The sequence below is a fragment of the Electrona antarctica genome (genome assembly GCF_951216825.1).
Source record: "Electrona antarctica genome assembly, chromosome: 12".
Classification (NCBI taxonomy): domain Eukaryota; kingdom Metazoa; phylum Chordata; class Actinopteri; order Myctophiformes; family Myctophidae; genus Electrona; species Electrona antarctica.
The window spans coordinates 29,470,020-29,487,564 of record NC_136793.1 but is presented as its reverse complement, the minus strand read 5'-3'; the positions used below and the strand labels follow the sequence as shown (position 1 = coordinate 29,487,564).

At 41.2% G+C, this 17,545-nt stretch overlaps 1 protein-coding gene across 3 annotated transcripts in view; it reads right to left on the bottom strand.

Annotated features, from left to right (window-relative positions):
• pdlim5a (PDZ and LIM domain 5a) overlaps positions 1-17,545 on the bottom strand; it is a 101,685-nt gene that overhangs the window by 28,800 nt on the left and 55,340 nt on the right. Inside the window, exons 4-9 of one of the 3 annotated variants that reach the window (XM_079517058.1) lie at positions 11,215-11,254; positions 7,964-7,989; positions 6,049-6,069; positions 5,850-5,867; positions 4,224-4,396; positions 3,135-3,171 (exon numbers count right to left, since the gene is read on the bottom strand). In XM_079517058.1, the coding sequence (XP_079373184.1) occupies positions 3,135-3,171; positions 4,224-4,396; positions 5,850-5,867; positions 6,049-6,069; positions 7,964-7,989; positions 11,215-11,254 (315 nt within the window). Of the gene's footprint in view, positions 1-3,134; positions 3,172-4,223; positions 4,397-5,849; positions 5,868-6,048; positions 6,070-7,963; positions 7,990-10,306; positions 10,750-11,214; positions 11,255-17,545 lie in introns of all 3 variants that reach the window. The other 2 variants (XM_079517059.1, XM_079517057.1) reach the window with 2 other exon arrangements.

The window sequence follows — 17,545 nt, the reverse complement described above, 5'->3', positions numbered from 1 at the left end:
ATATAAACACCTCCAGACTCTAATGTACGGAATATCTACCTTAAATTAACACTGCAGGATTTTCCTAAAAAACGTTCTCTCGTTTTTGACAAAAGGGGGAATCTACTCTCTTTTGATGAACTAGCTGCTAAATACAATTTACCTCGTACACACTTCTTTAAGTATTTACAACTCAGAAGCTTTATAGGGGTTAAACAGGTGAACTCTTTGACACTCCCTCCCCTGTCAATAATAGAGAAAGAGCTTATCAGAAACCCCTTTAATAGGGGCATAATTTCTGATTTATACTCTATGTTAGTAGAATTCTCTCCTGAATCCTCTGAATCCAAATATAATGCATGGAAGGCTGATCTACAAGAGGAATTGACATTGGAAGAGTGGAGCACAGCCTGTATGGAGGCTCAATCCCAGACGGGTAACACTCGGTTAAAACTATTGCAATATAATTGGCTGATGAGGGTGTATGTCACTCCAGAGAAATTAAATAAATTTAGTGTAGATATTCCAGATACTTATCAGATGTGGTAAAGACAAAGGTACACTTTTCCATTGTCTGTGGACATGCCCAAGAGTGAAATAATTCTGGGAAGAAGTAAGGAGGGAGATTCAGAAGATATTGTTGATAAATATTGAGCTTCACCCGAAACTGTTTCTGTTAGGTCTTTACCCACCTGGCCATAAGATTCAGAGTAGCGAACAAAGATTTCTAGATTTATGTTTACTACAAGCCAAAAGGGCTATAGCTTTATCGTGGAAAAAGATAGGCAAACCCAGTATTGCTCAGTGGTTTAGGGAGCTGTCATTGTGTCTTCCTCTTTGAAAAATAAACAAAAGATGTTTGATAAGATATGGGGATGGTTTATCCAGTATGTTACGGTTAATGATTTATCTTAGTTAATGGTGGAAACTGAAAATGTCTAATTGTATTCTCTGCAGCTATTTGGTCTTGTGGCCATAAGGACTCTGTTGTTGTTACCAGTCTAAGTGCCCTTATTTTAATATACTGTATTTATATGTATGTACTGTATGTTTGTTTTGTTTTTTGTTTTGTTTTCGTTTTTTAAGTAATTGTATTGTCTGATGTATTATGTATTGTTTTGTTGTATTGTCTGTTTGTACAAAAAAAGAAAAATGCAATAAATATATTGTTTAAAAAAAAAAAAGAAGTTCTCTGGGGTGGAGCACTGCTGCAGCAGCGTCCATCGCCATTTTACAACCATACAAATTATTCTCACATTCAGCCTACCAAACAAAGCTGCACTAACAAAGTCAGCGAACAAAGTCAAGGAGAAAGCAAGTGAAATATAGTAATTGTACAGGTCTTTTGACATGAATACAGAGATATTGTAGACTTCTACACTGCACTAGGACAGAATGTGGGCCTGCACTATAGATAAAGTGTATGTGTATGTGAATACAGTAGGTGTGGTTTATAATGTAATGATAATAATAACATACTATACAGTATTTATTTGAATTTAGTTATGTTCTAATGCCTCCGTGCTCGTCACATTCAATGTTTCAACGTGTGCATTATTTGAGTGTGTTCGGTCCTGTCAGCCTTTTCTCATCACCATGGGAACCACTTCACCATGACAATCTCTGATGATAGATGCATTCACGCACGCACGCACACACGCACGCACGCACGCACGCACGCACGCACGCACGCACGCCGCACGCACGCACGCGCACGCCTCAGTTATTTCTTTTCTTCCTTTCCAGCCATTATGTTCTCATCCCTTCGACCTCAACATTTTCAAATAACCATGTACAATCCAACTGAGATTTTTGCATATGCACACACACACTCTCTCTCTCTCTCTCTCTCTCTCTCTCTCTTTCTCTTTCTCTTTCTCTTTCTCTTTCTCTTTCTCTCTCTCTCTTTCTCTCTCTCTCTCTCTCTCCTCTCTCTCTCTCTCTCTCTCTCTCTCTCTCTCTACTGGACATTGAGGGTGCGAGCAGACACTCCATGGTGCCAGTCTCTGAGTTCATGGTACTTGGGGCCGATCGTCAGCCGAGTGGTGACCGAGTGTTGACCTCTGCCAGCCAGGACAGATGAGTACGGAGTGGAGAAGAGAGGGAAAGAAAAGAGGATGAGACCAAACGAGAGATAAAAGAGTAATTCAGATCCATGCTACACGGACAGCTTGATGAAGACGGACTGACGGAGCATTAGATTCAAGGTTCAAGAGATGAGATGTTTTTGTCACAAATGGGATATAAAAAAAACTGACATACAGTATCATGATGATAGGTAATCTTCACTGCTTCAAAATGTTCTGAAATGACCGATTCAGCCAAGACACCACACACCAGAACATAATGTGAACATTCACAAGCACTTGACCATATTCACATTTTGGCCATTTTGCTCCTACTTCCAGTTCCTTCACACCCTGAGCTAAATGGCCGTCATGTTAATGATCTAAGGATGGCCTCTCTAAACGTTTAGGCAAGTGATCACAGATACATGTTGCTCAAATGTGTCACCACCAGGAGCTAATGGGTAGCAAATGGTCACACAACATAGAGCCAAGACCACAATCCAGCCATGATTGTCAGAGCACTGCAATATGAATCAACACGTCCACAACCAAACACACAAGCGACTATGAGGACCACACAAGCCAACACACGTACATGGGCGTTGATGCTTAGACAACTCAGATGAAAACACGCTACAAATGTAACTGCATGAAGGCATTCCAGATCAGGCTTCAAACATTTGAATGAGGCTCCAGTTACTATAGCATATGTACTCAAATGCCAAATGTCTCATTTTCAGCGTTTAATAGATAGACCTGGTAGATCTGATTAGATCAGTCAGATCAATTACATCTTATTAGATTTGTTTGATTATACCACGCTTGTTCTAATTAGATCAGATTTTTACAGTCATAAAATGTACAGACTTGTACCACCAAGATTATAACTCTATTTTTGGATCATCAATTCAACGTAGTTATTGGAATGAACAAAACCAAGGCCAGTGGATGGGAAAGATTAAGGCATCAGTGAAATGTTACTCCACACAAAAGCAGTATCCACGGTTACAACACGGCACAACCACAGGACATAACAGTTCATCAAGACCACATGATCAGAGACAAATATCTTCACTATGCACTTACTTTGCCTTCTTTCCATCCTCGGTTTCTGCTTCTTGAGCTACATGGGGGAAGAATATAGGAACATGCATCAGTGCCTTTTTTAGTATGAGCCGTATGTGTATGCAAATTTATAATGAATAATTACTCTGTGGCCCCTTTTCCACCAAAATAACTTTGGTACATCTGGTTCCGTTCTTTATTTTTCTGCATCTTCCAACCTGAATAGTGACACGCCCACTTTGGTTCCCACTTCAGGGCAATAAGAAGATTTTTTTGTTTCCTCATCATTATCATTCATCATCATTTATTTAACTCACAACCATGGTATGGAGCACAGATTCATAAATAGTGTACAATAAAAAGTATACAATACAATACACAGTAGTATCAGAAAAGCACCCACTTTGTAGATTACTTTTTGTTTTTCAGATTTTAGTAATGAAATTAATTTGAACATAGATGGGCGGTTTATAAAGTAAATTGGCAGGTATTTTTGCCTAAAGTTCATAATGCTAGTATTCTTACAGTAGCCTACATTCCAACATAACATGATACTCATCTCCAACTCTGTTTTCATTACATGACTTCTTTCCAGTCCTTTATATCTGCCAGTGACCTTTGGGATTCTAGTGTTTGGGACCTTTGGGATTCTAGTGTGGAAAAGGGGCCTGAGTGAGTTTATATCTTTAATTCTATAAAAAATTATGATAATAATAATAATAATAATAATAATAATAATAATAATAATAATAATAATAATAATAATAATAATAATAATAATAATAATAATAATAATAAAACCCATTACAGTCTATGTCAGAGCCTATGTGGAATGCGTTTTAACTTTTAACCACTCTGCCATCCGCACCCCGGTTTGCCTATGTTCAAGTATAAAATGGGGATTCCACATTTAGCTGGGGATGCCCTGCAATTCCCTCAAGGACTCCTGGGGGTCCCTGGACGCCACATTGAGAACCACTGAGTTTATGTAACCATACTGTATCTGTAAACCACGTTTCTCCATGACTTGCTTCTGGGATTTAATCAGTCTGGCTTACAAGCCATTATGCATGCATATGTACAGTATGTGCAGTGTATAAATGTACTCACGGTTCTCAGTGCCCGTGATCTGAGCCAGAATTCGAAAGGATCTGGACTGGGTGGTGCCGGTGCGTGGGCGCCAGTCTTCTGTGTCTTCCATGATGCGCTTCCTGCTGGCGTCACCGTGAGAGGGCACATGATAGAAGTGGATGTCTGTTTCCGTCACGTGCTTCCTGGGAACCCTGGAAAAGGATGAGGCATTTCAGTATACAGGCAACTTAACTTCTGAACACCTCCATAATAAATCTCCATATTTCAACTTTTATTTGTTTTCTTTTCCTGTAGCTTAAATGAATGCCCTACTTTGTTGTATGACAAATGTAGCAAAATTATCCAATGTAAAAAAGCTTGGATTAATTAAGATATTTGAGACACTCTCGAATATTCATATTGACCCTGATCCTGTACTAATTATTCTGGGTTTGTCAGATTCAATGCCTATGTTGACGAGAGCACAGAAACAACTCTCTCATATCTGATTACAGCAAAAAAACAAATTTTGACTCACTGGAAAAAGGAGGAGGCTCCTGCATTTAAGCATTGGCTAAATGAAATGACTAGTACACTTCATCTTGAGAGTATAAGGTATTTCCTGAGAAATAAAGAGAGACAATTTGATAAGGTTTGGCTGCCCCTTGTCCATTACTTGAGACAAGAAACAATTAATAGACAGGATACCTTTTCAGACTGGCTTTCCCTAGGGTTGAGGGTTTTCTTTCTCTTTTTGTATTTTTTCTTTCCTTTTTTTTGTTTTCTATAAAATTAAACATTATTTCATATCATAATGTTTGTGTAACAATTTATGATCTGTTCTCAATAAAAACCTATTTGACAAAAAAAAGAAAATCTACTAGCTCACATGCACCGTGATCTATATTTTCTCCAAATGTTTACGTATTTTCCCCAAATGTTCGCATATTAGGCTATGACATGCCCAGATTGAGGACACTATAGTCTCGTGTAATCAGATGATGAGAGATCTCCACTGTTGCGTCTGAATCTAAATTCAATGTATGGGCTTGAACAGTGGAGAAAATGGTCTCCGCCCAGTTTTTGCCCATTCATTGAATTTTATTGTCTGGCTACACGTGAGACTAGGGTCCATGTCTTCACCAAACTCAACGCATTGCACTGTGAGCATGTAGATTGATTATTTTCTTAAAGAGATTTGAAAAATGGAGGGGGCCCAATAAAGATGCCTGGATGACGGCCCTGGAGGCATATACGGTACCTGTAATGGTTTGGCCAATTAAGTTAATACCAGACTATTGGCACTTTTAGAAGATATTTACACATTAGAACGTTTTGAGAAATGATCATTAGAAATGAGCATATGACATTCGTTTTTTTGCGATAATTTTATTGTCTCTTCTCATTAAAAACAACAGGAAGGCGATAGTGATGATGTGAGGCAAGCACAACATAACCGATTAGTGTTTTAGAGGGTTACTTTAAATCAAGGTTTTAATATAAACAGCTTTCCAGAATTCAATTTGTTCGATTATCTCATGTTTAGAAGGGATGTGATGATGAGTGTTACTCCAGTCAACATAACGGAAGAAAAAGTGGGGTCAGGAAATCACACCACACTGTGTTATCCATAACTGACAGGTCTGTTATAAACAGCAGTGTTACCTGGGTGGTGGGGGTTTTCTTGTAAACAAATGAAGGAAAGAGAGAGAGAGAGCGAGAGCGAGAGCGAGAGCGAGAGCGAGAGCGAGAGCGAGAGCGAGAGCGAGAGCGAGAGCGAGAGAGATCATAAGTGGAAGTAGACTACTACAGAAAGAAATGGGAAAACATCAAGTCATACCAGAAATGTGTGAAAAACACTTACTTCAGAATACTATGAGGTCCACTGAAGGGGAAGTGAAGAAGAGGAGAAGGAAGAGGTAGAAATATAATGGTTTGATAAAAGGGAAAATATATAATACGCATAATAAACATAATTATGTCACAAACTAGGTGAGAAAAAAACTACTGCCTGTAAAGTAACCATCCAAGACCAGTTACATTTTTGGCCACAAGGGGGAGCTCACTACCTTTCTCAGGGCTTCTACAGTTCATGAGAGCAAATGAGCTGACCAGATATGAAGACTGAAGTCTTGTCTGTTGACTAAGGTATCATTTCAGTCGAGCATGTGCGTGCATTGTTGGGACAAAACCAATGAAAATAAGCTAACAATAAATGCAAATGCACAGTACACACATACCCCACTGCTGTATAAATACATACACACACATACAGTACACCCAAGGAAGGCCACAAACTCCATCTCTCTCATAAACCTGCACGCACGACGCACGCACAGTCACATAAACACACACGTATGCACGCACGCACGCACACACGCACACATTTTAACAAGGGGAACATTGTAGGAAGAACTGTAAGACTGTTAGGGTAATGACACATGCACACACACACACACACACACACACACGCATGCACACCTAAACCATTGAAAGGATTGGTTTACGAATAGGCTATCATGTATTGCTGTAAATAAATCAATACTCACACACACACAAACACACATGCACTGGCAGAGCGGATTTATGGACACAGCTCCGACCCGTTCATGTCACCACCCAGCAGCTATGTGGCAGTGGGAGTGTCTCAACTATGTGTGAGCTTGGTTTGCAAGTATTTCATATGTATACGTAATTTGCATGCATGCGCGTGTCCGTTCTGCGTGCGTATGTGTGTGCTTCTCATTGACCATTTGTGTCTCGGTTAGTCAGTGTGTATGTGTGTCAGCCTGTCTTGTGGGACTAGTCAGTATGTGATCTGTAATGTACATGCTGCATTGCTGCCTCAGCATTTGTACACAATACAGCTCCAGCTACATAAATTATGACATGCATGCTCACACGCTCTCATGCACACACACACACACACACACACACACACACACACACACACACACACACACACACACACACACACACACACACACACACACACACACACACACACACACACACACACACACACACACACACACACACGACAAAATGATTGATTGTATGGTAGCTGACCTCACACACATGTGTTGCTGTGTGCCTGAAATCGGGTTATTACATTATGATATGATCAGGGACATCTCATCGACCTTGAAACCTATTGCTATTATGGATTAGCAATATGGGCATATAATTCGCATTGGCAAACCTTCCTAAAAGAAGGATTCAGAAAATCACCTACAGTAATGGTCTGGTTTATTTGATTTTCTGATTATGTTTTATTTTGTACAGGTTATAGTACAGTACAGGATTACAGTACAGTAGGTTATAATCTTTACTAGCACACTGTTGTTTCTGGTTTGCAAGCTTCTCTCTTTAGGGGCAAATGTGAGTGAAATACTACTGTACAGCCCTGCAAATCATGACTCAGAAAGATGGATTATAAGGACAGACCACATTCCATAGGGACGATTGTTCTGCCAACTGTCCATTAGGTTGATTATTATTGATAGGTATGGTATCCTATAGATCTTAGGCACAACAATTCTGCAATTGGCTAGTTTGTTATTAGGCCAACCGGCCAACCAATGTATTCATTACATAGATACAGACAAGCAGACAGACAGCCTAATAATAATAATTTTGCATTGCTTGGCAGTTAACTAATAATCCATTAATGCTTAGCTTTCTAGTAATTCATTCAGAAGCAAATGCATGCAGATAGGCCCTACTGTGGCCATGACATACTCCACACAGAAACAATCAGACATGCTTGAGACACTAACTTTGTGACTCCAGGAGTTGCATGTGTCTGCAGAGCAATGAGAGAAGATAATTAGAGTAAGAGGGGACGAGAGAGAGAGAGAGAGAAACACTGACTTCCATTGTTCAAAACTCTTGTACAAAAAGCCTTAACGAGAAGAAAAAAGAGAGCACAAAGTTTTCAGGATAAAAGATAAAACTAAGCTTTGAGAACATTGATAAAAATGACCCCTTTGAAAAGAAGCTCACTACACACAGCTCACACATGCATGCAACGTGCAACTATGAACACACATGCACACCTGTAGCAATACAACTAAATACATAGATTCACTGATGCTGGGAAGGACTTACACTCACATTAATTCCACTGTAAGAAAGACAGGGTGCAAATGGGAAATGTGTTTCTATTACAATACTTAAAGGCCAATGTATGCTTGGAACGATGCATCACTCGACACTTGCACTCCAAGCATACATTGGCCTAAATTCCCAGAAGAAGATAACATTATCAAATTAGTTAATAGCCAACAATATAGGCTAACACATTAAAGCGCACATATGCTTTTACATAATAATTTGTTTATGGAAGCAAGACAAGGCAACAAAAAACAGTAACCTATGTTATAATTTGGCATTCGCATACACTACAAATATGTTACATACATTTTGGAAATCGGTGTTTGAAGAGTTAAATCCTCCCCGCCCCCACATTTCCCAAACTATACTCAAGGATTGATGTCAGGAATCAGTGGAAGAGGTCCACCTGGCAAACTCACCCAAGCTCAGTATAAACCAAAACAGGAAACAAATACTTATATCATCAATATATACAATTAATTCTCTCAGTAGAAAGTCTTCCAATACATTGCAAATATAACTGGTTTTGAATGCTAGACATATGACTCAGTCATAGCACCCTCTTTTCCAAAACAGAGAAGGTGTAAGGTCATATTTATACAGATCATTTGGGTCTGTTGACCTGATGTCACAAAAAGACAAGATATTGCAAAGACCATTGACAGTCTGTCAGAGATGAGAAGAAAAACAGGAGGATCGCCCAAGTTACCCATGGATGGATCTACATTTTGCTCAGATTTGTGTCTGAATGATGACTAATCTGTGATGTCTGGTCTGGTATGAGAAGAGCTACTGCAGCATTTAGACTGGATATACCCTCATAAATCTACAGATCAAAAGCTAAGACCTTCACAGACTAACTGACTTTCTGTTCAGATGCAGAATACCCTTGTAAATTTAAATAGATCCAAAGCTAACCTTAGCCTTACTGAACGACTACCTAATGCACACTGATCCCCAGACATCTAAAGTTACAGACCCAATACAAGCTAAATATACACAGCTTAGTCATGGCCTCAGCTACACCAGTCGGTCAAATGAAAGAGAGAGGGTTTTGGGGTCGGGAAAGTGAAAGATAACACAGTCGAGATGAGATTACTATAATGGAGGGCAAACGCAAAAGAGAGAGAATGTGAAAAACAGCATTCAAGGTTCAAGGATCAAGCATAGCATAAAGTAAACAGAAAAGTCAATATTCGCGTGAGGGAAAGATACCAATGGACAAATGAGATGAAGATGACAACAACTACAGTTAATGTGTGTCTGTCCACTGCCACTGTCCACTACAAATTATAGCATATGCAGTAAGTTATAGAAATTCATTCATTGATTGACTTTTACTACACTACGACTCCTACAATAGCTACAGTACATTTTCACAGGACATGCTGATGTTAGTTTAGTGGAAAGAGCCAATAATACTGAAAGGTTGGAAGTGGCGAATGCAATGCAATTGTAATTGCAGTCTCACTTCCCTCCTTATAAGAGCCAGTCTTGTTCTGTATCATGTGGCATTACCACATAACCTGCCTCTTTACATTTCCATCATATTTGCAGTGCTATAACAGTATAAACCTGAGGGAATGTATGGCAAATGCTAAGACAGGTTTTGACTGCCCACTGCCTGCGGCTGTGGCTCAGGAGGTAGAGCAGGTCGTCCAATGTTCCATGGGTCGGCGGTTAGAATCCCGGCTCCTCCTGTCTACATGACAAAGTGTCCTTAGGCAAGACACTGAACCCAGTGAATCCAGTGGTTGCCACCATTGGTGTGTGAATGTTCGCCACTTCACCTCACAAATTCCCAATGTCTGAATGAATGGACCATTGTAAGCACTTTAAGTAGTAGAAAAGCGCTTTATAAATGCAATCCAATAAAGAAATTGTGGGCAAGCAAGTCTGTTCCAGACAAGTAGTATAAGTTTTTCCCCAATCATCAATACAGAGAAAGTCATTGATCAATGACGCACCAGAAAGTGATTCATTTGTCTTAAGTGTCGGCCACTCACCCATTGAACTGCGGTGGCAAGGCTCCGCCCTGACTCTCCAACAGGCCCTGACTCTCCAACAGGCCCCGCCTCTGCCCCATGGCCACCTCACATGCATTTTCATTGGAGTAGAGGTTGATTGGCGTGTTATAGACCGACGGCTGGGGCGCCACGAGGCCAGGGGGGGAGGAGGAGGAGGTGGAGGAGGAGGGGTGAGAACCAGGGGAAGGGGTCGTACGGGAGACGGAGGCGGGAGTGAAGGCGGAGGATGGCGAAGGGATGGAGGCGGTGAACGGGGACCGCGACGGCGGGTAGTCACACGCCGTCCCACAGCCTCCATACGGTTTGGGAGGCTTGTTGAACGGGACAGTGGGGTTGATGGAGGAGAGGGGTGGGGGATGGTGGGGTGGGGGAGGGGGATGGGTGAGAGCCACTGGCTTTATGATGTTTGATGATGTGTCACCCTATCAGTGTAGAAACAGCATGCAAAATACACACACATACACAATCACAACGCAGATGCCTCTTAGGATTTTTGTTGGTCGTTGAAATAAGTATGTTGCAATTGCCAAATTAAGACTTTGAACAAAATTAAGAGATAAGATTTATTCAGTAACATAATACAACATTATACACAAATTTAAAACTAGACTATTCCACAGAAGCATCAGTGTTTTCACCTTTTTATCTCGGAAAGGATAATACACAATGCAGAATCTGAGTTTTCCATGCAACACTGACGTACAGTATGTAGTATAGCATCATTTCAAAAGGGCAAAATAAACAATTAAAGATAGATAATCAATCTACCAGCAATCAAGCACAAATGTAAAATGTAAAACTACCAGTATTTACTTCATATACTTGTTGCTGAATATAGTAGTTTTGCTGTACAGTTATGCTTTCGCTTCAGTGACATCATACTATACCTTTGGAGCTACAGGAGGTGGCTTAGGAACACTGGGAGCCCTGGAGAAAGAAAGACAGAGAGAAAGGACATGAGATACAGTTGCATAACTACATATATGAATTTAATTAAGTCATTTCAAAAGGTCGGTATTTGATATATGAACATTTTAATAGTTGCTATTATTATGCACTTAAGTGCCCATCCGCTCACTTGCTGTTGGCAAAATTAATGAAAGTCACCTCAGAGGCATTCTCCTTTGCTAAGAAACTATACATACTGTATAGTTTCTGAGGTTGCAGAAGGAGTGGTGGTTATGGTGAATTACCAGGAGAAAGTTTAAACTTGAACTCCTAACACAGATTCCAGATTCCAGAGCCAAGTGTTGAGGTTGCTGTCATCGGCTCTGACAGCATCCAAAATGTTTGTGTCTCACTACGAAACTTGAGTTGCCGGAACTGTGCGTGCGTGCGTGCGTGCGTGCGTGCGTGCGTGCGTGCGTGCGTGAAAAGCCAGCTGTTTTTACTCTATAAAACTAAATCTATCTTATACTCTTGGAATGCTGTTTGATGGAGTGTTGAGCTTCTCTAACAGTCATGAGATGGACCTGCCTGCAAATTTCCACACACTTAAAACTACTAAAGAAATAACACGAAACAACAACCATAACAGTAACCATTTAGAAGTTCCCAGGCACATTATGCAGGACAAACTATACGATTTAAAACCTGATTATAACCCTAATTTGGTCATAATGACTGATGTTCAAGATCTGCACTGGTCTGCACAAAACAGGGGTGGCCAGCACAGAGAGTATGCACACGTTCAATTATTACACAGCTTTGTTTAATTTTGTTTAATTATTTATTCTTATTGCTCAATAAAGGGATTCTGTGGTCTTTTTTTTGCTGATAGCTGGCCACCTGTTTTGAATAGGCTTTTCCTGAGTCTGCACCATGAAATGGTGATACAACTTTAACAGATGGTCAGTTGGCACGGTTGCTTAACCATCAACCTGGCCAAACCGATCCGGTTGAGGGGAATAATGATGTAAAGTATTATATAGGTGTTAGGCCCTGCTGTTGGAAATCACTCAAAGAGTCAACACAAAAAACTGTGTGTATGATTTTTACTACTGCTGATCCAAATCCAAATCCACTACTATTCTTTTCTATCCATATAGAGATCCACTACTATCCATTAACCCGGTCGATGCCATATTTTGCACACACACTCCCTGGATGCCAACGATAAACCTCTGCCCCAAATTTTCGGGGCGCCACCAGGAACTTTGAAAAACATTTTTTTTATATTACTCCTCCAGATTCTGTCTAAAAATCCTGCAAAATCATTACACAATATCTCTAGTCTATAGTCATGTGTTCAAGCCGGATCTGTCCGATAATTCATATTCCATCCTAATTGGCTAACATTGACTTTCAAAGTTTGCAGGATTGGCCCGTTTTGAACAAAAAGCCTCAAATCATGTAGCAGCGTGCAATTTATGTGAAATCTTTCACAGACTTTCCTACTAGGCTGAGGAATATATCCCACCACATTGGCCTGTTATAGCGCCACCAACAGGTGTATTTTTGCAAAACACATTTTTGGAACAAAATGCCTCAAATCATCCAATTGCCATCCAAGGCGTAAGAAGAAATGGCACCCTTTTCACATTGGCCTATTATAGCGCCACCAGGAGGCCACAACCTGACCTGCCCTGGTGGAGACCTGTGCCCCGAGGGGCACTTTATCTAGTTTTTTTATCCCACAATTTTGTAACCCATATTTTCACCGAGTGTCAATTATCTAATGTATGGCGCTACACTTCCTCTGTGAACCTGGGGGGGCAGCAGACTGACCTCATGCTTCCTTCTATGCATGAGGAGTCCAAGCTGCTTCTTTTCACCTGACAGGGGGGAGTTTCCCCGGCCGGACGTAGCGCGTGGAAGGAACACGTTATTCCGACCAGTTCCTTTCCCCTCCATCAGGCTCCCTTATCCATCATTTATACATTATGGATAATTACTACTGTTATTCGTCTATAGTACTTTATTGTCACTCAGCAAAGCACCTCCATTCATGTGAAGCTATGGTATTAAGCTGATCAATTTCTGATCAACTGTATATTTCTTTATCTGTTCTATACATGGACATTGTCCACAACTTGTGACTGTGAGGCACAAACGTGCAACAAAGCTCGGCTAGTGAAGCCGATGGGTCGAATTGGCCAATTAGAGAAGCCGATGCCTGCATACCTCACAAACAAGTAGAAGGTATTTTTTCAGTTTTTCAGTATTGGTCTGACTTCCCACTCAACACGGCACATGCACCCTCATCTGCGATACAAGTTTGAAGTTGTTTGGTATAGTCAAATAGTTCCAGCAAAATGGAAACGGTGCTAGACCATGGCATGCACCAGTACCAGTAAAAATAAATAAATAGACCAGGCTTCCCCCAATAGTGCGGGGACATTCAAACTCAAATGACCCCCCCCTCCGGCGCCTATGACACACATACATGAAAACAATGGAGCTTGCACAAAAAATTATTTCACCCACTTCTTTACACCTGTAAACCTGTGATGTGACAATACAATACAGATTCTGATTCAGATACAGTAGATGTTTCTGCAATGTATAGATAGATAAATACTGTGGTCCCACGACTAAAACTACATGGGCGACGGTGGCTCAAGAGGTAGAGCAGGTCGTCCAATGATCCATGGGTCGGCGGTTCGAATCCCGGCTCCTCCTGGCTACATGTCGAAGTGTCCTTGGGCAAGACACTGAACCCCAAATTGCTCCCGATGTGCTGGTTGGTACCTTGCATGGCTTCCGCCGCAATCGGTGTATGAATGTGTGTGTGAATGGGTGAATGTAATGCACAATCTATGTAAAGCGCCTTGGATAAAGGCGCTATATAAATGCACCATTTACCATTTACCATTTACATTGATGTCACTCTAGTTTTTCAAAGGGAGTTCCAGTTCCCATTGCAGTGGAAACACAAATGAAAACAGTTAAAACACAATTCTCTCACAGTATGGCACAGACTTGTTTGTTTTGATCCCGTAGTAGGAGCTGGTTAGCAATGGAAATCTGAACAGAGCGGGATGTCAGAAATGGAATATACAAAGGTCACTGTTAATTGTATGATGCAGAGTCATCTTTTCACTGTTGGTTAGATTTTACAAGTCTGTGTGCGAGATAGCAGAGATGGCTGTTCAGTATTGTATATCACAACTCAATTGAATAGAGAAACTCCCACACTAGGCCATATTGTGAGGTCCCTTTTCGTTCAGTTTCGTTCCCGCGTCATGGGCACTACACATTCAATGCATTTTTTCATAGATAATACCCTTCTGGACTTTGGGTTAAAAGTTCTACTCATAATATCCTGCAGTATTTTGTCACAAGCCAGAAATGTATATAACCAAAAAACGAAAATCTTGTGCTGCTGTTTTTGCTTGTAAAATGTGTTTAGCCAATTTAGCCAAAAGCTTATATTTCATACATAAAGATTGTCACAACCTACTGTGTAATGAAGGTAGAAAGGTAAAAAGGTAGAAAAGAAAAGCAGCGCACCTCGGCCCACAAAGTCTACAAATCTATCAAATTGTTACTACGCCCCCCTAAATTGAATAATGCAAAAAATGGACAGGACTAAAGACAAATGCAATAAAGGTCAGAATTATTACAACATATGGTATGAAACATTTATTCAAGTATCACAAAGTGTCACAGCATCTGACATTAATGTACAGCTGCGGCCAAATCCAATATGGCTGCTAACTAAAACTGTTTTGGCTGTAACATTTGAACCAGATGAGCTACACGTGCAAATGTTGTGTCTGTCATGTTTTTGGACCATTACAAACACGTTAACAAATTTGCTACATTTCATGATCTATATTAACGTATGAGTAAACTAAGGCACCAGTACTTGTTTCAGATGTTAGGTACTGTATATGTATTTATGACATTTGAGAAAGATTTTGTGTTGCCAAAATCAATATAACACATTTTACAAGCAAAAACATATAAAGACCTGACTCCCTACACCCTACAATACATAGACCTGACTCCCTACACCCTACAATACATAGACCTGACTCCCTACACCCTACAATACATAGACCTGACTCCCTACTCCCTACACCCTACACCCTACAATACATAGACCTGACTCCCTACACCCTACAATACATAGACCTGACCCCCTACACCCTACAATACATAGACCTGACCCCCTACACCCTACAATACATAGACCTGACCCCCTACACCCTACAATACATATACCTGACCCCCTACACCCTACAATACATAGACCTGACTCCCTACACCCTACAATACATAGACCTGACCCCCTACACCCTACAATACATAGACCTGACCCCCTACACCCTACAATACATAGACCTGACCCCCTACACCCTACAATACATAGACCTGACTCCCTACACCCTACAATACATAGACCTGACTCCCTACACCCTACAATACATAGACCTGACCCCCTACACCCTACAATACATAGACCTGACCCCCTACACCCTACAATACATAGACCTGACCCCCTACACCCTACAATACATAGACCTGACCCCCTACACCCTACAATACATAGACCTGACCCCCTACACCCTACAATACATAGACCTGACTCCCTACACCCTACAATACATAGACCTGACCCCCTACACCCTACACCCTACAATACATAGACCTGACTCCCTACACCCTACAATACATAGACCTGACCCCCTACACCCTACAATACATAGACCTGACCCCCTACACCCTACAATACATAGACCTGACCCCCTACACCCTACAATACATAGACCTGACCCCCTACACCCTACAATACATATACCTGACCCCCTACACCCTACAATACATAGACCTGACTCCCTACACCCTACAATACATAGACCTGACCCCCTACACCCTACAATACATAGACCTGACCCCCTACACCCTACAATACATAGACCTGACCCCCTACACCCTACAATACATAGACCTGACTCCCTACACCCTACAATACATAGACCTGACTCCCTACACCCTACAATACATAGACCTGACTCCCTACACCCTACAATACATAGACCTGACCCCCTACACCCTACAATACATAGACCTGACCCCCTACACCCTACAATACATAGACCTGACCCCCTACACCCTACAATACATAGACCTGACCCCCTACACCCTACAATACATATACCTGACCCCCTACACCCTACAATACATAGACCTGACTCCCTACACCCTACAATACATAGACCTGACCCCCTACACCCTACAATACATAGACCTGACCCCCTACACCCTACAATACATAGACCTGACCCCCTACACCCTACAATACATAGACCTGACTCCCTACACCCTACAATACATAGACCTGACTCCCTACACCCTACAATACATAGACCTGACCCCCTACACCCTACAATACATAGACCTGACCCCCTACACCCTACAATACATAGACCTGACCCCCTACACCCTACAATACATAGACCTGACTCCCTACACCCTACAATACATAGACCTGACCCCCTACACCCTACACTACATAGACCTGACTCCCTACACCCTACAATACATAGACCTGACCCCCTACACCCTACAATACATAGACCTGACCCCCTACACCCTACAATACATAGACCTGACTCCCTACACCCTACAATACATAGACCTGACCCCCTACACCCTACAATACATACACCCCCTACACCCTACAATACATAGACCTGACTGTGGTAAAGACAGATTGACTTTCCCACTTATGTCTTTGTACCCCCAGTATTTTATGTTTTATGTTATGTTATGCATTACAAATGATGGACAAACTCAGTTGAAATATATATTTATTGTGTTAAAGAAAAATCTCATTGCTCAACCAAACTTACTCCCTGTTTTTGGGTTGATCATCCAAAACAGTCACAGCTGATTCCGGGGATCCTTTTATAGGCTGGTGGAGGAACCTAATTGGGTCTTACCACTTATGGGGGTGTGTGGGTGTGGATTTGTATCTTTATATTATGAATGAAGAGTTGTTTGCTAAAAACATGATTATAGTTACCTTGTGGATTATGATGTCTGTAAGGTTTGGGAAATGTTTTCTGTGTTTATTTTGGCTAGAGAGGTTGGTGAAACTATAGTCTTCAACCAGAGCTCAAGACTGTTGGTTTGACCCAACAATTGAAAGGCCCAGATTGTGGGTGGGGAAGGGATGCCAGTTTCAGGTAGTAGAGGGAGGAGAAGGGCACAATGCTGGATAGCTCTGCCCTTATAGAGAACAGTCAGTAGCTCAGAGTATAGCTAGAC